General features: G+C 36.1%; 1 protein-coding gene across 1 annotated transcript in view; it reads left to right on the top strand.

Moving 5' to 3' along the window:
• Positions 1 to 22,504, top strand: part of LOC148953840 (MOXD1 homolog 2-like) — a 147,056-nt gene that overhangs the window by 87,987 nt on the left and 36,565 nt on the right. Inside the window, exon 8 of the mRNA XM_089085666.1 lies at positions 16,817 to 16,992. Within this exon, the coding sequence (XP_088941792.1) occupies positions 16,817 to 16,992 (176 nt within the window). The remainder of the gene's footprint in view (positions 1 to 16,816; positions 16,993 to 22,504) is intronic.

Here is a 22,504-nt window from a genome sequence, read left to right as displayed (position 1 = left end):
CCCCTTCCGTCACGAATTATTTTCCTAGGTGAAAAAAATTATTCCCTGATTTAAACCTACTATTTAGAGCATAAGTAAGCCATTACCGAAGTGATTTGCTCAAATTCATTTATTAGGATGACGAAAATAGATGTCCAGTTAATTGGACAACGTGACCACTTTACTTTACATGAAAATCCTTGAAACAATTTCTTTCGCCCCGAAAGCAGAGCTCGACATTGCATTTTTGACATCTAGTTGTGGTTTTTAGCTTGCAGCCGTCCATCTTGCATCTCTGGGCGTGCTTGTCCCCTGTATTTACAGGCCAGTGATGATATCCATCATATCGCACATCAGACACAGGCTTGCAGCTGATCTTCCGCTTCCTCCCTACCGTTGTTTGCTCTTCTGTTTCCACGTTTGATTCCCTTGGTCGACCAACTGATCGAAGTGTTGACGTGTGTGCTTCTATTAGGGCACAGGCGACCTCCTTCCGGAAAGCAACAAGATCCAGCTTGTCTCTTCTACCCAGAGATAAGGATTGGCAGTCTCTGATGTATTCCATCCATGAATTTGTGACTGCTAGATCAATCATGTGAAAAATCAATCGCAGTGGCCACTTTCGAGATCGGATGAAGGTACGATACAAACTCATCAGGTGGTCGACTTTATCCACCCCACCCATACTGGTATTATATCTTCTAATAACTTCTGGTTGTGGAACTTGTCTGTATCTACTTTCGGCTTTCGACCACCGTCGTGCATGTCCTATTTCACCGATCCCAACCAAGTTTGAGGCCATAGAAACGATGTTGTTGTCAAGCCATCGGACTATAACCAGCTCGTCTGCACCTAGTACAATTTCTTCCATTGCTCCTCGACCTTCTTTTTCATCTCTTTTTCTGGCTTGACGGGGCACCGAGCCATTCGATTGGCGCGAACAGTACCAGTTCCATACCATCCTTCCTGTCTCAGAGCTTGGAGCAAGGGGATTGACGTAAAGAAATTGTCGGTGTAGAGCTTGGTCCCTTTTGGAATCTTTCTTCCTGTCATAAGCTTCATGACAATGCCACCCCCAACCCCCAATGCCTTGTATTCTTCAGGAATGATTGTCGTCTTTCCCTGATACACGTCAAAGTTTAGGACCAAGCCATCAGAATTGCAGAGTAAATACAGCTTGATCCCCCATGGACAGGGCTTTCCTCTAATGTACTGTTTAATCTCAAGCTGACCTGTAAATGGGCACATTTGCTCATCTATAGAAACATTTTCATGGGAAAGCAGCTGCTGGCATCGTGCTAGCACCCTATCTATAACTGGCTGAACTTTCCAGAGACGGTTGTTCGGATCTTTGGCAGTTTCGTTGTCAACCAAGTGAAAGCAGGCTCTCAGCCTCATAAAACGGTTTAGACCCATGGCATCCGCAATGAGGGAAACCCTAGTTGCCTGGCTCCAATACCATCGGTACCTTGGAAATTTCATGCAGCCCATCACCAAGTGAATGCCAACGAACTTGCGCATTTCTGTAGGATTGGTTACAATGGGATTATTTACATTCTGCTGAATACTGTATCTATTTGTTTCGATGGCAGCCAAATCGAAGAAATCGCTATCAATGTACTTACAGAAGTATTGAAAGGGTGTTGATAGTTGTTCGTTGGCAGCTGTTGCAGTATCAGACCAAGCTGGAATGATCGGGATAAACCGTTTTCTTTTCCATATCACTCGCTGTTGAGTAACGGTCTTAGGCCCAGCCTGGGATATGAGTGGCATATCATCGGGGTCGCTTGAATCAGAAGACACTTCATAAGGATCGAGTGTCTTTAGTGGTGTTAGTTTTGTTCCATTTGTTTCTGATAAGTATTCTTAATAGTCATCTTCAGATACTTACATATCTTACAAGTCACTGCCAATTGCATCGAATAAATCAAGTAGTTTATCTGGCTGGATGCGCATGGTATTTCGTCTTGATGAACCTACAAAAAGGAGAGTTTGGATGCGGCGCTAGAGAGAGAGAGAGAGATATTTATTTCAAAAAAATCGCTATCACAAGCCCACAAAGGGCCGAATTCGGAGTTTGGAGTCAACAACAAATAAATGGTTACACTGAAAATGCAAAGAACAACAACGAAATAGAGAAAACCATAATGACAATCATTTAAAAGTCAATAGTTAAAACTTTAAAAAGTCAATTAAAAAATTAAAAAAAGCAAAAATTTGTCAAACTAAACTTAGAGCCAGACATAAATGCATTAAAAACTGGTCAAACTAAACTTATCACAAAACATAAATGCATTTAAATTAAAAGGGATACTAAGAAAGTGTCAGCAATTAAACTACAGTAAATCAATAAAAGAGTTAAAGACAATAAAAGCTGGTCAAGAAAGGGGGGGGGCAAGCAAAAGCGCGCAAGAACCTGGGCAGGACCATCAGCTAATAAACAACAAAAGAGGGCAAAAAAGAAACTATTGAGGCATTTTATTCATTTTCTCTGTAATGAAGGGGATAAAAGTTCTTTCGTATCTGGAAGTAACGCAGCGACTGGGGGACAAAGCAGGGATGGGCTCAGAAACAGCTCGAGGCGGCCGTATTCTGGATGGGGAGTGACGTTTGGGGAAAATACTTGCCGTCCGAGGGTTTGTTATGGCATTTTTGCCATAACAAACGTGCTCTTCCGTGCGCTGGAAGAGCACGTGTCACGTTGTCCACTTAACTGGACAAGGGGAATAAATGACAAGCAGCAATGACATCTGTTCAATTTTCCGATAAAAATATTCGTTTTTCAAGATAGTAGATGGCATCCAAACTACCATAAAACCAAGCCATGCGTCATTTATTTCTCTAAACCTAGTCGCGCAGTCCAGATAATTGGACAGAACTTCAGCATAGCCTCAAGCACATACTTCAAGTGATTTCGGCCATAAAAAATTACCTGTCTATTTCTAATGATCCATATTTTGACACAATAATTTTTTTTCGATCATTTTATGTCTTTTTGAAGCAGAGAAAAAAATTATTTTACCTGGTTTTTCCCAATCCATTGTTTCCAATAAAGTCGATGTTCACTTGCTGTCAGGGTGAGAATTAGCGATAAACTGAGGCGATTACACCCCTGAGGCTGTAGCCAGCGAACAGGAGAATATATTAGTGCGATCATATTTACGAAATTCCTAATAGTTAGGAAAAGAAGAGCATTTTTAATTTTGTCCAACTAACTGGTCACGGTGACGGAAGGGGTTAATGTATAGTGTTGGGCGATAATTTGATTAAACGATATATCGATATTTTTACTCTCGATATTCGGTAATTGATATATCGATTTCAATATTTCTGATCAGTTTTTTTTTTTGCTCAGATTAACTTTAGGTTTTGGTAAAATTCAATGACAAAATTTGTAATTCAAGAGTATTTTGCACAAATTGTTTTTAGTTGGAACTAGATTTTTTTAGTTTGCGCAATAATTATAAAGACACTTCTATTTACATGTCAAGAGCTCGGCTTGGTTATTAAGCTCACAAAGTCTTTTTTTTTACTAATAATGACACGCGTTTTTCATATTAGATACAGTTTATAATTTATAAAAGACTACAGTACAAAAAGCGCTTATAATGGCGAGTCCCTGCGCTTTTTCTTTCATTCCACCAGTAAAGGTTTGGTAGTATTTAGATCTGCTTTTCTACTACCTGGTTGATTGCAGTGGCGTAGCTAGGGGGGCAAGGGGGCCAGTTGTCTCCGAGTGCGACCTCTGGAGAGGGGGGTATCAAACTGAGGTTTTATTTCATGGCGGAGCGAGGGAAACCGCCATTGTCCATGGGTGTTTGAAGCCCTAGCTGAGCCTCTGGTTGAGCACCAACATTCTTCTTAAATTGCATTGTCGTTGTTTACAAGCTTACGTGTTGTAATTTTTTTCTCTATTATTTGGTATCTATTCAGATAATAAGTAGCGATAACAAATACTATAGGCTTATATATCAAACCAGCGTAAAAAAAATATCATCCAAATGAACTTGCAATGTTATTGTGTCAATAAGTTTTGAGCTGATCACGTATTTGAATATAAAGATAGAAGTGGCGTCAATTCACGAAAGGGTTTGGTGGTGGCAGTTTGTATTTGTCAAAATTTTGGGGGATGTAAATGCTGTTTCTTTCAAATTTTTTCATGTTTTCAGGAAAATACCCCCAAAAAGGTATTTTTCGAACTCTAGGGGTAAATGCCTCATGTCCCTGAATTAACACCGCTGAAAAATACTTGTTAATAAAACTAACTGTTCATGGATCAAACTGACTGATTTGAAAAATACAGTTCCGGATTATTGATATCCAGACTATAGGTTCACGACAATCGGGAGATAATTCCTTTTATCATACGGACAAACAAAAGCTTATCCCCATCCGTCAAACCCCTAACAGCGTGACAATTCTACAAATGTCAATATGGTAATCACATAACAATCAGAGATGATAATCTACTGTGAGTTAAATTCCATAGGGGTTATCTGGTAGAGGAAAATAGTTTCAGCTCCGCCGTCACCCATCAGTCAGTTATGTGATATCGCATTGACATCAAACCAGCTGCTGATATGTGACATTATTTGGCTTGAACTATAAATCATAAACTCTGTCAACTAAAGTTCGTCTCTTATATAAATTGAAAAAAGCTACTGTCACAATATGAAATTTTATTGATACATTCTTCAAGCTGTCAAGAGGATTTATGTTGATTAATGAAGCAAAAAGGAGAATTCGTCGGCATGGGTGACGACGAGTTTGTCAAAAGCAATGTATTTCTTTAGATGAATGGAAATGGTAAGGAAGAAATCAACCAGAGCGATCTTCATTAGGTAATATGTTGGTAATAAGGTAATTAGGTAATATGCCAAATGTAACTAACAATGACAAATTACTATAATTAATTAATAATAAGATGTCACAGGCAGTAGTTTCAAAGAGCAAACAATCAAAGCACTCAGAACAGTTGTTGTTGTCTTACTTTATATAATTGTCAATGTCAATAAAGTCCAACCAAAATATAATCTGAAAACAGTAACGTGGTGCTATACGACGGATATCTGGAGTGTCTCAGAAGAGACAACAACCTAACTTGGAGCCTTAATATGTTTCAGATAATCACAAGACTATGTACTTTCTCTGTTTTGTTCTATGTCTGAAGGCAAGTGAGTATTTCACATTTTACAGGTTGTAGCAAGCTTTATTAAAAGATAGCGAATTTTGTACGATGTTTGGTAAAATAACCTTTTTTGTCTCACGCTTGGAGTTACCCGTTGAAACTGTCCGGATTTCTTTTTTTTGGGCGGGGGGGGGAAGAACTTTGTGTTTGGGAGATGGAGACCGACGTTTTTCTCTGGTCCTCGCAAAAGAATATACGCTACGGTAGGTTCATTTCTGTTTTATACCTGCAGTCTGATCGTTCGGGTTAGTTCGATTAGAAAACTCCTGCAACCAAAAATGGATTTCTTACCAATAATATTAAAAATGCAACTTCTTTTAGTAAACTTAGTTTTTTGCCCATTTCTTCCATAAAGTTCGAAATTTCATTACGACAGTCAAGCTACTATTGATAATGGTGATGAAGGAAGGGCAAATAAAAATTTCAATGATTTAAAGAACATGAAAGTTGGAACTTGGAATGTTACGACATTAAAAAATGACTATCGTATCGACATTTTGACTGACGAATTCAGACGATTCGAACTTGACTTATTAGGAGTTTCAGAAATTCAAACCCAAGGGGTAAGAAACATGGAATTAGGTGATTTAGAATTTTTTTTACTCAGTTAGGAAGGATGGAGTGCATAAGCAAGGGGTAGGGCTCAGGATGAATAAGGAAGCTTCTAAATCTTGTTTGGGCGGGAAAGGCATTAATAATAGAATAGTAATTGCTTATTTTATGACTAAAAAGTCCAGGGTATCAGTTATAGTAGTATACGCCCCTGTAGAACCAACTGACGGAGATACTAGTGACTCAGATGAATTTTACTTACAGTTCCAGGATCAAAAAAACAGGGTCCCACGTAGAAATAGGATATTATTACTGGGAGATTTTAACGCCCAGGTTGGTAGAAATAAGGACAGATGGTATCCCAGCTTAGGTAAATTTGGTGTAGGAAAAGAAAACAGTAATGGATACAGACTTTTGCAATTTTGTAGGTATAACAATCTAGTTATAACCAATACGGTGTTTGGTAAAAAAATGGCTCATAAGCTAACATGGTATTCACGTGACGGTAAGACATCAAACCTTATTGATTATGTTATAGTAAACCGAAGACTGGCAGGATCAATACAAGATCCTAGGGCATATAGGAGTGCTGTTATTGATGTTAAAAGTAAAGATCACCATCTAGTAGTGTCAAGGGTTAATTTAAAGCTGAAATATCGGAAGGGTAATTACCTCCCGGGAAGTTATGATGTTAGTAGACTCCAGGATGAGAATTTGACAGAAACTTTCCAGGAACAGTTGAATACTAAACTTGAGAGTTTAAAATTTGATAATGTGGAAGATGGTTGGAATAATTTTAGAAAAATAATTTGTGAAGTTGCTGAAGGTGTATTAGGGAAGAAAGCTAGAACTGCAGCTAAGAATATTAGTTAAAAAGCTTTATGTTTAATAGAAAGGAGAAAGGACTTGTACAAGAATTATCTGAGTGATAGATCGCATGAAAACAAAAGAAATGTAAGGAAAGTGGAGAAAGCATTGAAATATGAGCTAAGGAGGTGTGAAGTGGAGGCCATGGATAAAATTGTCGAGGATTTAGAAGATGCAGCTAGACGGCATAATAGTAAAATATTGTACTGGCACGTTAACAAATTGAGAGGTAGTAGTCAATCCGGACTTGTCCCAGTTAAAGATAGGAATGGGGTGGCAATTAGCGATAAGGAAAAAGCTAAAGCGAGATGGGCCGAACATTTTGAGAACTTGCTTAACCGAGATAGAGTTGCAGGAAAAAATATAGAGGAAAATGAAAAAGTTTGTGATACCTTGGATATGAAGGATGATTTGTTTTGTGAGGAGGAATTAGAAACAGTACTAAAAGGATTAAAGAATAATAAGGCTCCAGGTGCTGATAGGGTAGTAAATGAGTTTCTTAAATATGGTGGCTCTGAGGTTAGAAATAAGTTATTGAAGATTATGAATATGATTTTTGAAAAAGGGGAAGTACCTCACGATTTTAGGAAAACCTTAATTAAGCCACTTAATAAGAAAGGTGATAAAAGTGAGTGTGATAATTATCGAGGCATTAGTCTTGTCTCTGTAGGTAGCAAATTGCTTAGTAATATGATACTTTTTAGACTGAGACATGCCGTAGACAAAGTTTTAAGAGAACAGCAGTGCGGTTTTAGAAAAGGTTGAGGATGTGTTGACCAAATTTTTACTCTTAGGTTAATAATTGAGAAGTGCCTAAGTTTTCAAACACCTTTGGTCCTCAGTTTCATAGATTATGAGCAAGCGTTCGATTCTGTTGATAGAGGAGCTTTAGTAAAGGTTTTATCCTTGTATGGTATACCAGACAAATACATTAAAGTGATTAGTGCTATGTACGAGAATACCACTGCTGCGGTTAAGGTAGGAAATAAGGTTAGAAGTTGGTTGTGTATTAAATCAGTAGTTAAGCAAGGTTGAGTTCTATCACCCTTTACATGGATTACTTTGATGGACTTTGTTTTAAGGAGCACAGGAAAGGCAATGGGAGACCACGGAATCAAATGGGGAGGAAAAAGTCTCCTGGACTTGGATTATGCTGACGATTTAAGCATCCTAGATGAAAGTGTAATAATAATAATAATAATTTATTTTTAACCCGCTAAATTAACAAAAGCGGAGTATAGATATAAGAAAGAACAAAAAATGCATACAAAGCGACTAAATACACAGTAATACACAATAAAACACTAAATACGCAGTAAAAGCACAGCAAATACACAGTAAAAGCACGAAATTAAAGACGGAGGCGGACAAACCCATGATGAGCTGGGAGAGCCTTCACTGTCTGGGGGAATTTTTCAGCAAGCCCAACAAGCTTTTCAAATATATCTGGAAGCCCAAAAACTGAGACAGGGTTACAGTTCCAGTACCACAGGGGCAAATACATTAGAAAATATTAAATTATATGTTATTTCCCCATACAAGTTACGGACGTGTTTTTTTGTTTTTTTTTAAATTTTTTTTGTTGTTTTTTTGTGAGCAAAATGAATGAAGTTTTAGAGGTTTTGCGAGTTCAGGGTGCTAGTATTGGTTTGAAAATTAATGTTAGGAAGACTAAGTCACTAAGGCTAGGAATAAGTGAAGATGAAAAGGTGACGTTGGGTAATGAAAAGATTGATCGGGCGAGCAGATTCACTTACCTTGGTAGCATTATTTGTAAAGATGTTGGGATCAGTGAAGATGTTAAGAATAGAATAACCATGGCTCAGGCTGTTTTTTCAAAGATAAAAAAAGTATGGAAGAATATGAAACCAAGATTAGAATGTTAAAGGCTACAGTGATGACAGTGGTCAAGTATGGCTCTGAAGTATGGACGCTCCGACAAGCGGATGAAGATCTGCTAGATGTTTTCCAGAGAAATTGCTTAAGGATTGTTCTGGGTACCCGGCTGACTGACCGTATTTCAAACAATAGGCTATACGAAAAATGTGGTTCAATACCGCTTTCTAGGTCTATAATGAAAGAAAGGTTAAGATGGCCAGGGCATGTTGTGCGGATGAAGGATGACAGATTGTCGAAGACTGTCCTTTTCGGCCAATCGTCTAGGATTAAAAGGAAAGCAGGTCGTCCCCGTCTGGAGAGGGAGGACGTCATAAAGAAAGATTTAAAGGAAATGGGAACTTCGTGGGCGGGTGTAAAAAGGGAGGCTTTGAATAGATTGGGGTGGAGGAGGAGCGTGCGTAGCTGTGTTGGCCTCAGGCGGCTTGGTGCTGCGATGAGTTGTTAGTAGTAGTAGTAGTAGATTACTGAATTGCAACAAATTCAATAAGTAAATTTATTTCTTCTATGAGTAAAGTTTCAATATCCATTAAATGTTTTGTTTTCTAGGGATTTTACTTTCCTTTAGAAGCTGGCTATCCGCTGGACCCTGTCAATGGACCTCTCCACTTCATGCTTGAGACCCACTTTGATAAACCCAGCACCAACAGATATTCATTAGACGGCACTGGGATAAGAATGATTTACACTCCTACCTTAAGGTGAGCTCTTTATGTCTTCCCTCTCTTTTTTTTTTACTGTAGTTTATTGTTCAAAGAGGATGTTTTCAGTTTAACTTTCTTTTTTCTTTTAATATTTTCTTTAATAGTCTATGCATACATATGCTTACATGTATGCTTACATACGTATGCTTACATACATATACATATGCTTAGGCAAAATCTAGTAAATGAAACTGGGGTTTATTTGTGCATTTCCACCTGTTTCATTAATTCTACTCAGGGATGTCATTCAACTGCAATAGGAGGGAGGTTCTAGACATGTTCTTTGTCTGAGGTTGTCGACTCAGCTTCACCGACGTTTATTGTAGGATTGGCACTGAAAATCCATGGAAGAGAACGAAAACCAATGGCATTATAAAATCTACGAAAATATGGCATAATCCATGGTCGTCGCAAACCCACCTCTACTTAGCTTGGTTGTGAGGAATAGAGACAGAAACCCCAAGGTTTAGCAGCTCTTTTAGAAAAGAAAAATACAGCCGTAAGACCCTTTATTTTTGCGGATTAGCCCATTATCTGGGTATATTGTCTGGAATACCAGGACGATTGTATCTTTTTTATTGTCAACCGTAAATTCAAAAGATTAACGACCCAACTCTTAAAAAAAAAGACTTAAATGGCATTTGAATATTCTTTCAGTTAAATGTAACGATCTTCATTCCACAGCAGAAGACAAACTACATATTTTAATAGGGCATCACAACCTGCATAACTGATATGGCCTTATAAGAAACTACTGGGGGCCTTTACTTAGATCTTTCTTTATTCAAAAACCCAAGCTGTAGGCTAATGCCATTTTCCATATATCTTAGTTAGCAATACATAGGTTATATGGCGCGATTTTTCATCAAATGAAAATAATTGAATCACCATTAAACTGCAATGGCAGAGAACTTCAGATCTCTAATGGTATCAATCAGAAAATTTTTCTGTTTGTGGCAGTCCTTCTCATGAAATACTTTTCTGTCACAAACCAACTTTATGAGGGTCCAGGAAGTAGGATGAGAAGAACCAAAATATCTTTATCTTGGATTGTATTTTTAGCAGGGTCATATCCAGGATTTTTTTCGGAGGGGGAGGGGAAGGGGGCAAAAAAATTTTTTTCGGGGGGGGGGGGTACAAAAGAATTTTTCAGGGGGTACAAAAAGAAACTTTAGAAAACGCATCAAAAATTTATTTATATTCATTTTTGTTACGTTTTTTACGAGTCGGACAAACATTTCGGGGGTTCAAGCCCCCTAACTCCCCTGGATACGGCCTTGATTTAAAGTGTTCTGCTTATGTCGCAAAATTTCAATTTTTTTTTCTGATCGAAACGAAGCATGATTTTAAGAAAAAAAATTCTTTACGTAGCATGTTGCTCATACACTTCTTTAGTCAGACCGGGTTCCCCTAATCTTACACTATGTTATTGAAGGCACGTACGCACGAGGTACATGCCTATTCGCCACACATAGGCACATTTCTTCAGAAACGGGAAGGTTTTATGCAATTGTTTTTGATAGTTTTAAGCTGATTAGCCATCTCAGAATTTTTTTTTATGAGATTTTGTTCGTGATATAGGACAACATTCGTTTTTTTTTAGACACAAAATTACCAAAAAGCCCCCTTGCTGTAGTGTCATATCTTTTGATTATTTTAGGAAGCATCAGCCCCGCATGCCTATTCCAGTATGGTTCTTTACGAATACCCTCCCGGCGAATACCCCCCCAGCGGAAAATACCTCGTGTAAAATACCCCCCCCCCGCGGAAAATACCCCCCTCCCCCCAAAAATACCCCCGTTGAAAATAAGGCTTTCAAATTTGAGAATTTTATTTGAGTTTTATTTTTTTAATTTCCGTAAGGGATGGAATTTTGGTACTTGTGTATTATGCGCCACTCACTCAAGTTTACGCTGTGTAAAATTTGAGGAAACATCGTTTCTTTTGTTAGTTTCTTCGTTACTTTAGAAATAAATTTGCGAATATATCATGAACACAGTAAAATAACATAAATGAATATAGTGAATGGGGGTGTTTAACCCCCCCCCCCCCCCCAAAAAAAAAAATGTCCTGCCCCACGAAAAATACCCCTCCCCATTGAAATATCCTCTGGACAATTCAATCCTGGCGAAGATTTACCCCGGACAACTATCCTTAACATCCCCACGCGTAAAATTATATCGGCAAAGAGAATGCAAGACATAAAGAAATTACGTATATGAATTCTTGCAAATTCACCCAGCGTAAAATTTCTTCTTAAAATTTCATCTCCTGGAAACTATTTAAAATTCTCCCAGCCACTATATTCATTTATGCTATTTTACTGTTAATGACCGTATATTTGGCTTTAAAATACACTTATTTGTCTATCTATATCTAATATGCAGAATAATTGTACCAAACACATTTTGCATGCAGACCCGTTATGCTTACCCCCCCTCCTCTAATGTGCAAATCTATAGCTCAAATTTATTTCTAAAGTAACGAAGAAACTAACAAAAAAAACGATGTGTTCTCGAATTTTACACAGCGTAAAATTGAGTGAGTGGCGAATCATACACAAGTACCAAAATTCCACCCCCCCCCCCCTACGGAAATTAAAAAAAATAAAACTCAAATAAAATTCTCAAACTTGGAAAGCCTTATTTTCCACGTTTTTTTTGGGGGGGGGGGGGGTAAACGCCGGCCACCTGAAGTATTATAGGATCACTGGTTTGATTGGATCACCCTGAATGTTTGAGTGCCCTCAAACATGTCAAATTTTGATACCAGAATTTTCATCAAAATTGCACCAGTGTTTGGGAGTGTTTTTATCTCTTCTAAGTCCATGCCAATTTTGACACTCTATTGACATTCCAGACTTTAAGGGAAGTTTGAGGGTGAGGCAACACCACGGTTATTCTGCGGTGCAGTTTCTTTTCATTCTGTCAATTTTAAGCTCGGCAATAAGGTTTTAGTATAATTTTATATAATTTCTATTTGTTTTGTTTTTTTGCGGGGTTTCATTTATTTTCGGTAATTTTATTGGTTTTGAGGTTTGATATAGCCCTTTCCTTTTAGTTGCAAAGCATTGTTTCTTTAATTATTGAATACGCTGGTCGTTGAGGAAGTGCAGATCTGTATTAATGATTCCAATTAATTTCCTATTGTAATCCTATTAAAAACAATGTACCAGCAATCCCTTTCAAAAATCGGTCATCATAATGATTAATAGTAAAAAAAAGGAAAATAAGATAAATACAAAACCGGTAGCTAAATGTGTACAGCTTTATATGGGTGTAAAGATAAATAAATCTGTCTACCTTTTCTTTTATTCAAACAGAAAAAGGAAGAAAAGTAGATAACAGTAAACGTGACAAAAGGCTAGAATAATATGACACTGCACTTTAATCCGTAGGAACCTTAAAATTGTATGCACAAAACGTGGAGACGCTTGGTTACTTTTGAGTTATTACAGTTTTATTTTTCGTTAGTCAAGATTATTCATAGCCGTCAACACACATTTTCTGAGGGAAAAAAATTATTTGTAATGTGTCGGCAGGGGAAGGGGAATCACTGAAAACATGATTTTAGTCCCATATTTTTTTTCCGAATAGTAGCTTACAATGTAGGCCATGCATTGTTTGAATGTTTTTTTTTTAGCGTTTTGTCTTTCAAGGCAGGGGGTACAGCAGGTCAAATTTGTGACCCCTCCCATCCCTCGGGTGTCCATCTCAAGGTTGTATCCAGCTATAACATTTTTTAGGGACCGTCCCTTCCTGAACTTTAAAAAGAAAAGCTTACTTGTTTAATCGAAAAATTTACCTTCCTAATGATAGATGTTTCATTAAATCTGAAAATCTCCGACACAAAACGGGGGAAGTTAAATGGCTTTTCCAAGATTTCCGGGAAATTAGGTGTTGGCTTTTAGTTTTCTGTCGTTTATTCAGATATTTTGGGTTCTACAAGTTATGGTTGAGTTCCACCGTCAAATCAATTATAAATAGTTTTTCCTCAAAAAGCCCTTAATGGACGAGATAGGGTGATTCTTTAGGGTATCTTTAGGGTATTGTCTCAATAATAGCTAGTAACTGGACATGCTCTAATATGGGATGTGAATCTGCTCCTCGCTAGATTTTTACCCCGATTTCTAATTCTCCACAAATCGCTAAACATTTTGCGATATACATTTTACAATATATGATTTAAATGTTTGGCTATTGCATTACAATCTGTTTTAAGGAAAACGCCTTTAATATCTCTGTACATTATTATCGTTGTTTATAGCGTACATTATATCTAATACATCTTCTTTATGATAGCAATAGGAAAACAGTAGCAGTGACGTCATTTCGTATAAATCCTGGGGGGCAAAGTTGGAGCCAATCCTACTAAAGAAAACTGACCTGTTTCTCTAGATGCTTGAATTATGCAGGCTTATCTTAGTTTTGACAAGTTTTTTTGCAGAAACTGAATTTCAGCTGGGGGGACAAACTGAGGTCTGGATGGGGCAGTTGCCCCCTCCCCGATAGTAAATTATACCCCGAACAGTAGACTATGGAAATATCATTGAAACAAGGCTTTGAAAGTGTGCTTTTTTCAGCTGTGAAAACTAGGGATAATGCAACCTATTTCATGCTTTTCTTTTAAATGACAATTTCATCGGTAAAAATTGACATTACTAGTTACTCTGCAGAATTTACTTTTGAGAATAATTTAGCAATCATAGATCATAATGGTAGTTGGTAGATCTTTTACTAATACATATATGAAGTTACTTTTTATTCAGATCTTCTCTTTTCTCATTCAAAAGCCATTTAGATATTTTCTTTTCTTATGAGCTTGCTTTATCAAGCTAAACAACCCCTGGAGCACATTAAAAATATAGTATATCTAAAGCATATAATTTGAAAAGAGACACTGGTCTTTTGTAAGCTTTGATAATATGACCTTTATACCTTTTTGTTATTGTCCTTGGAGGAGGGGCTTATTTTCATGTTTTCTTCCTTCTTCTGCGTTTTATAGTTTAATAAACAAGGTCGACAAAAAGACCCAAAGTTTGAGACTTTGGTCAGGGGCTCAGTTGGGAAAAGGAATAATAGTCATATACTAAAAAAAGACGTTTTTAAGCATAAAACGAAGTATCTCTAGAAAAAAGAAAAAAATCCTCACCTTTCTAAAATTATTCCCAAATTTTATTTCAAATTTGAGATTTTTCTAGGTTCATAGGAAATGTTAGTTTTGTTAAAAGTTCCATACTATGAACCTTTTAGCATTTGTCCTCTCAATGGATTCTATTTCTTCCATTTAGACGGTGCTTCCTTCTTGTATCTGTGCTGGTGCTCCCTGTGCTGTAAAACCAGCACAATTCTGTGACATCGTATAGCTTTAAATAACTTCACGTCGATCGTGGCTTACAAAAGGTTTTATGAATGGACACAATATGTCTTTTGTATATTTTATCCCCTGTCTGTCCCAACTTCAACTCCATAAGAACTGCATAATTACATTTCAGATTAAATGAAGGAGATAATATCTTATGCTGTTGCTTGACATAATCGAGAACACAATTTATCTGTCCGCTGTGATTTAACCCTTCATTGAGTTCAAGAGATTTGATTTCATCTTCTTCGCCTGTACCTTAAACCCTAGTTCTATGCTTGACTGGAAACATAGATTGCATATTAGGGGGGGAAAAGCAATTCGACTTTTTAAATGATGGAATGTCTTTGATAAAAAAGAAGATAAAAACAGCTTTAATGCATTTCTAAAAATAATGATTTAAAACATAATTATTACTTTGTTTTATTAAGCAAACTAAGTTCTTCAAAATTTGACTTCATTTTGTTTGTTAAAATGGGTCTATTCATCTTTTTACATTCATTTTGATATATCTCGCTTTAAAAAAAATTTGAACTGATGAGCTTTCAGCAATTAATATCGTTAAACATCAAATATTCAGTTCAATTTATTAGTTCTTTCTAAAATTGTTTTAGACGAAAATATTTTCACTGCAACTAGAGTTTGGATACTGCTAGAGTTTGGAAATTCTACTAGAGTTTGGAAATTCTAGAGTTTGGATACTGCTAGAGTTTGGATACTGCTAGAGTTTGGAAACTAGAGTTTGGAAATTCTTGTGAAAATCGGGTTCTAATCTCATCATTGAGGCCAAACTGTTGTCATTGACAACAATAGACAACAACAACAAAAAAATGTTTTTTTTAATGGTGGCTGACTGAAAATTGGATGGACAAACGTGAAAATCCTAAATATTTTAGCCAAAAACCACTGAAGCTCGAATTAAAAAAAATGAGTTTATTGAAACATTTAAAGTCTTTTTCACGAGGAAGAAGTAGAAATTAAGTTAATGCATTTCTTAGGAACGAAGTGAAGTTGTATAAATTATGTTCTGAAATCAGCAACTTGCAGTTGTTTCAATCTTCGAAAACCCACCAGAAAACAAATTTTCTAGCATGAACTACCATAGAGAAACACAGAATCTACTTGTAAGAATGTTGTTCCTCAAAAACTTTTTATTCTCTTGGTTAGCTTAAAGTTTCCATATGAAAATGAACAAATCATCTTTTTTGGGTAGAAATTTGACAGAGCAACAATAGTTACAAAAGGTGGTATTTTGAGAAAAATTAACTTGAGAAAAAATGTCGCAAAATAAACCAGTGGAATCACAGCACATGTTTTAAGATAGAACCATCTTATATTAATCTTTTTCTTTTTGGATGTTCTTTAAACGAATTGAATCCTTTCCCGGGTGTACCATTAATAACATTACATTGATGATTATAAGATGATTAGTGTATGATGGGATACTTTTCTTATCAATCCCAATTTAGAAGACATTTTCTATACATCAATAAATTAGATTCATAAAAGTAGAACTCCTTTTATTGTGAGTTTTAAATATGTATCCAAATTTGACTAATATATAATCGACCTGGTTCTAAGTCGATTTTGTTTGTATGACCAAAAAGGACAAAGAAAAAAGAGATACTGTCACCCGACGGTTCATACCTGAGGAGTGAATTGTCAATCCTAGATGGACAAAATCAGGAGCGATGCAATACATATAATATATATATATATATGTATATATATATATATATATATATATATATATATATATATATATATATATATATATATATATATATATATATATATATATATATATATATATATATATATATATATATATATATATATATATATAAATTAGAATGAGATTACCATCTCAAATTTTTTTTTTATAGCTGTTTGGTAGAAGATGAAATTTCCTCATTATTTACCTAGAAGTACGGGTATATCCCAGGCCTGACGCAAAACAAATTTTCGGCGGGTGGATGAGGGGGGTGAATTAGGAAAAATATCAAAATTGCAAAATTGTAATTAATTATTTGAAAAATACTGCATGCGTGCCTGATGCTATTAGGGTAAAGACTAAAACCTCCCTAGGCTCCTCTGGTTGCTCCGTTGATGCATAGACACATATTTTATTCCTGAATATATTTTTTACGATAAAAAAGTTTTTTTATGTATCTTTATCTATTTTTTTTTTACTTTTTTATCTAACTAGGCCACTCATTGTCGCTTACTTTTATATTTTTACTACTTCAAGAGACAATCATTTTTGCAGGCCACATGACGCAGGACTGCTCAGTCTTGGTATGGATGTAACTTGGAAGCATCTCATACCTCCTGGACAGAAACGAGTTCTCTCACAAGCGCATTGTATTGCTGACTGCACAGAAAAAGGTCTTCCCCCACCTGGTGTCAATGTCTTTGCTGTCATGGGTCATACCCATCTATTAGGTTGGTAAATACTCTGAATATCTTGATTATTTCCAGACATTCCTATACAAAGGGCTAGAGTAACTCAACCAAATCAGAAGCTAAAGTATTTTCTTTACCGACGTGATGAATCGTTGTAGGAGATGAACAATTTGGTTTTAGCGAAGGGAGAGGATACATAGACCAAAAGTTTTCTTTTATGTATTTTCTTTTTCGATTAAAAGAAAAAACCTTTGAACCACACGTGTTTGAATTATCATACGCCGGTGGCGGCTGCTTTGAGATTTTGGAAAACTTATTTATTTTAACGGCATCAGTAAGTTACTTCCTTCAATTTTGCAGCTGTTTGCTAAAAAGTGCCATTTTTTTGCCCCCTGACAAGGAAAAATTTCATTTTCATCAACTCCAAAAATTCTTAAATCCCAATGAAATTTAAGTAAAATTAAGAAATTAGATGGATAAAAGCTTCTCTGAACTCGTACTAAAAACAATGGTTAAGCTCTTTCAAAGTTACAGGATGTTTTTCATTTTTTTCTATTTAAAATATTTTAAATAGATAAATTTTGATACTGGTTAAATATAACCAAATATTAACACAAAGCTGCGTAAATTAAACAAGCAGATTTGGAGCTTCAAAAGCCTTTTGAAGCCGTATCAAAATTTAGATGCTGATGAACAATTTTGTTTTGTTTATTTGTTTCCTAGATAGGGTTTTCTATGTTATGGGGCGTAATATGTGCCCCATCCCCTTTATTTTAGGTTGTATTATTGGATTTACAAGACGCTAAGGCCCGAGCCACATTTTAGTCACATTTGTGCATCAAGTCAAAATTGTGCACGATTGCAGCGCTAAAAGTCTTAGCATTCCGTTCTTAGTTTTGTAGGTTGAGCTATGCTCCACTTCAAGCGTAGTCTTTATGATTGACTAATCAGATTAGAGTTTTAAGGCATTATTTTTTGCAAATAGAAAAGATGGAAGCTTGGGGGCAGCAGTTGTCTAGCTGTATGATGAGTAATGCCCCAACATGTTTGGCTGTTAGATTAGGATGACTGGATTTTTTATTGTATTAACGTGTTTTCCTCCAAATCTTCGTAGGCTGTCCTTGTAAGGTCCTTTTGGAATTTTATTCATCCCCATATATGCAAGTATAGTGGTTACAAAACTTACTTATGGCTGAAGATTCGTGTATCAGTGATTTTCGTAATTTAAAGGCTGGTCATTGTAAACTAATTGATCACGCTAAATGACCCATTCACAGATCTATCCACATTACTCTCCAAAAATGCCAGGTTAGTATTAGAGAATTCTAATAATTAGGATATAGCCATTGGGAACCACCATATTACCGTTCGAGATAGCGCCCCTTAGGCAAAACAAGAAAAAACGCAAAAACAGAAAAGACGAAAAACACGAAGAAGCCCAAACGAGGATAATTTTCAGCCAGCGAAAAAGAAACAAAGGAGAAGACAAAAAAAGGGAAGGGAAAAAGGTTAAATATAAAACAAAATTAAGCTTTTGAAATAAACTCTATCTAGACAGAGAAATAACAGAGTCATGTGCAGCCATCGTTGTAGAAGGCGATATTCTTTTTATGAAGGTGATATTACTAACTTTTAAAATTAATTTGTTTTAGAACTGTTACTTAGAAATAACTGCTATTGGTTATTTGATCAGAAAATTTAGAATGCCACCAAATGTAATTGAATAAACAAAAGTACTAGAAAGATGGTAGCTAGGTCGCTGTACCTAAAAGAAGAGACACACATTTCGTACCGAAAACAGCTTGAAAACAGCTTTGTAAGACTTGCACTTCCACTCAGAATGGTCTCTTTTGTGAAGTTATCCATGAACCCCTCCGTTGATACCTTTATAAGGAAGTTTACCAGAAACGATTCTAGGAAAAAAAATAAGTTAAAGATTGAATAGTGATATATTAGGCCCTAAGTTTTAAGCGACCTGGCACCGTGAATATTTTCATAAATAAAACAGAAAAGTTTTTTTTTGGAAAATTACAAATAGCCAAGATACCTCAATGTTAATTTTGTGTAAATATCAGAGTCAAGAGAGCGGTGTTTAGCCCTATTTTTGTATAAAATTAATCATTAAGGTTACTTTGAAAAAATTGTGAGGTAAAACGTCATTTTGACGTTTGACATAAACGTCATTCTGGAAACCTCTGGAGTGGTACTCATCCATAGCGGGACTCAACCACAACCTCCTCCACATTATTCAAAGGCTAGATAACAATAGGACATGGAGAAAAAACGACATGTGACAAAAAGATAATTCAACGCCCTAGGACCAACGGTCTTTTATTACTTTTTCAGTAGGACCTAATTTCCCACTATTCTTGATAGTTATGGAGATCGAGGTGTAATGGTTATAATTTTCTCTATTAGCTTTACAGCAAAAGCCTAATGTTGGGTGGTTCGCAGATATCATTTGTCTAATTATAGACCAACGTAATCGTTGTTCGATAGGCATCAGAGCCGGTCTGGCTGTTTCTGACCATTTTAAATCTAGTGAGCCCACCGCCTAAGATGGTAGTTGCAAAATGTATAATTATATCAATACATTAAGGGCATGGTACATTTTTTTAGATCTACTTAAAGTGCTTATACGATTAAAGTAACTCTAGGTTTCGAAGTTAAGAGAGCTTATAGGTCTTGTCTACACGTTTGTACTTAACATGTATCCAATAGGTTTAAGCTTTTTAGGAGCCATTTTTTTGTCAAGTCAACTGTTTATATTTTGGGTTGTTTATTAAAACCGAAGCACATAATTAACTCTTAACTTTATGGAATTACAACGATGATCCCTAGAAAAAGGATTTAACACCAAAGTATATGCAATCGAAATATGAATAATATTTCTGGAATCCGATTTGACCAATTGTGTACTAGAATGAACGTCCGTCCGTTCCTTCGAGGCAAGCACAAATTAAACAATTTTAAGTTTCTCCCGCCGGATGTTTTGTATGTTAAAGTTAGAATCACCAACGAATCTTACTATTCAACTACTTCCACTGTCTGTCTTTTATACATAGTCCTATAAACCATTGAATCTATAGACTCTTATTTCACAGTGGAGCTCTGACTTCTTTAAAAAAAAAAAGAAAAAAAGAAGAAAAAAACAGAACTTGCTGAATAAAAGTATCACTCGTGATCTTTGAGCAGGGTTGCTACAACAGGTGACGTCAGAGCTTTGTCTCTCAACTGAGGTCAACCAGCTGCATATGCAAGGAAGCCCCTCCCGACATGTCAAGATTTCGAACCATTTTGGTGTTCTTTTTTGTTTTTGCGTTTTAGCTCGACTCCTTCCTGGAAACACCAGCCCTTTGAAAACATTACTTGCATGTGTATTCCCATACTCTTGTCAATATAAACTGAAAATTTAACGAATTGGGAGTCTTGACTACAACATACCAATAAAAAAGTTTAAGTTTTTGTCAAGTCTAGTTATGCAAATCGATAATTTTAGATGTACCCATGAAAAGTTACGTGCATAAGTGAAATTAATTAATTTTAGAAAAAAGAGTACCCCCCCCCCAAAAAAAAGGCATAGAACGATTATCGCTAATTACGCCATGAGCTTCCCGCTATCAAGAAGAACGCAAACTTTCATATTATTTTCGAGAAGAAAAGTCACGTTTGATTGCACCCTTTTGATTGATCCCTTCTCAAGGGGTGATTATATTAAGCTCGTGGTTGTAGACCATTTGGAGAGGGATCATTTGGGTGAAAATTTAGCGTTCTAGTGCTCTTTTTAAGTCAATTCAGTTCATTTTATTACAAGATGATATAACACATAACATTAATCCAAGTGGCTGCCCAAAGGAAGACATAAAAGCACTTGATACTAGGCGACCACATATATAACTAACAATTAACAAACAAAACTCAAAACAAACAAACAAAATGGAAATAAATAATAATTAATAGACAACAAAATTATGACCAATCTCTAATCATAAAAAAGAAAAGAAAAAAAACTCATCTATGAAACGAAGCCCAAAAGAAAATTTTTCGTTTTTCTCTTAAATAAACCAAGGTGCTCCTCCACCCGAATGCTGGCTGGAAGAGAATTCCAAACCTTAGGACCTTTATATATGACAGAAAAACCTGCTCTAGTTCCACTTCTGTATTCAGTGACTAGATTGTCAGCATTGCGGGCACTATAACAATTAAGTGATTTATTTTCTCTGTAAAAACCATAAAATACCTCAGGACTGATACAATTGCAACAGGACCAATACGAGAACGTTCCTGCTTGGTAGTCACAAAGTTGCCCGACAGTAAGCATTTTAAGTTTATTATATCATGCCTCAGTGTCATTGAATTTTTACAAGTATCCACCAACAAGTAGCATTGCTTTGTTTCGAAGTATTTATGCTCGTTTAAATTTTGAATAAAAGTTGCTTGACCACAACACACATCCATATGAAATGTATGGGTGGACTAAAGCTTTACCCATAAGTAATAAAATTTGTGGTGGTAAAAAATTCTTAAAATGTTGAATTACTCCAACTCCTTGTGCGACTTTGTTTGCAACAGCATCACTATGTCGTCTCCATGAAAGATTGTAATCCAGGTAGAACCTAAGGTATCGCGTTTCGTGCTCACCTACTCTTGAATGTACAAATAAAACTAGTTTTCATAATATTAACGGAGAGTAAGCTTAAAACTAGTACAAATACGAAAACTTTTAAAAACGCGATTAGGCTTCAAATTCAAACTGTGTAAACACCGACTAGAAAATGTTAATGCAGTTTCATCAGCAAACGAAGTGAGACAAAAACCTGGAATATAAAACATCATTGTATCAACATGTACCAAATACAGTAGAGGACCAAGCACCGAGCCTTGTGGGACCCCACGAGCTACAAGAAATGGGCCAGAAGTGACATCATTGATCATAACATTAATAAACCTGCCATTCAAATAATATTCAAACCATTTTAAGCATGATCCTTTTATACCCATACATTCCAATCTTCGCAATAAAATACTAAACTCTACCATATCAAAAGCTTTTTTTAAAATCAAAGAATACTGTTAGGAGAAGTTCGCGCCTTTCTAGACATTGTTTTACGAAATCAAGCAGCATGACTAGTAGAGTGGCCTCTCCGAAACCAAACTGTGTTTCATTTAATGGGCCATGCTTCATAAGATGACCATAAAGGCGTTGATAGACCACTTTCTCAAGTATCTTGGAGAACAACAGAAATATTGACATTGGTCTCCAGTTACCCATATCTGACTTCAAACCTCCTTTGAACAGAGGTATTACTTTAGCTTGTTTCAAGGCATCTGGCAAGTACAGAACAAACCGTGCAAAAGCAAGGTGCTAATTTCTGCCATTCTTTATGTTACGAAAAAACAGTTTTGACCTGAATAGGACCAAAACGTCATCCAGCAAAATGCCGAGATATACAACGGGGGTAGCTGTGTCGAAAAGTATAGCCATCGAGTTTCAGAGACACTGTTGACGCACAGTGGTGCATTTAGCCCTAAACTTATTGGCAGTGCACAC

The sequence above is a fragment of the Artemia sp. Qi Xiang Cuo genome, chromosome 3 (genome assembly GCF_049724085.1).
Source record: "Artemia sp. Qi Xiang Cuo chromosome 3, ASM4972408v1, whole genome shotgun sequence".
In the NCBI taxonomy this organism is placed as follows: Eukaryota; Metazoa; Arthropoda; class Branchiopoda; order Anostraca; family Artemiidae; genus Artemia; species Artemia sp. Qi Xiang Cuo.
The sequence above is the reverse complement of the archived record's forward strand: the minus strand, read 5'-3'. Positions and strand labels throughout refer to the sequence as shown.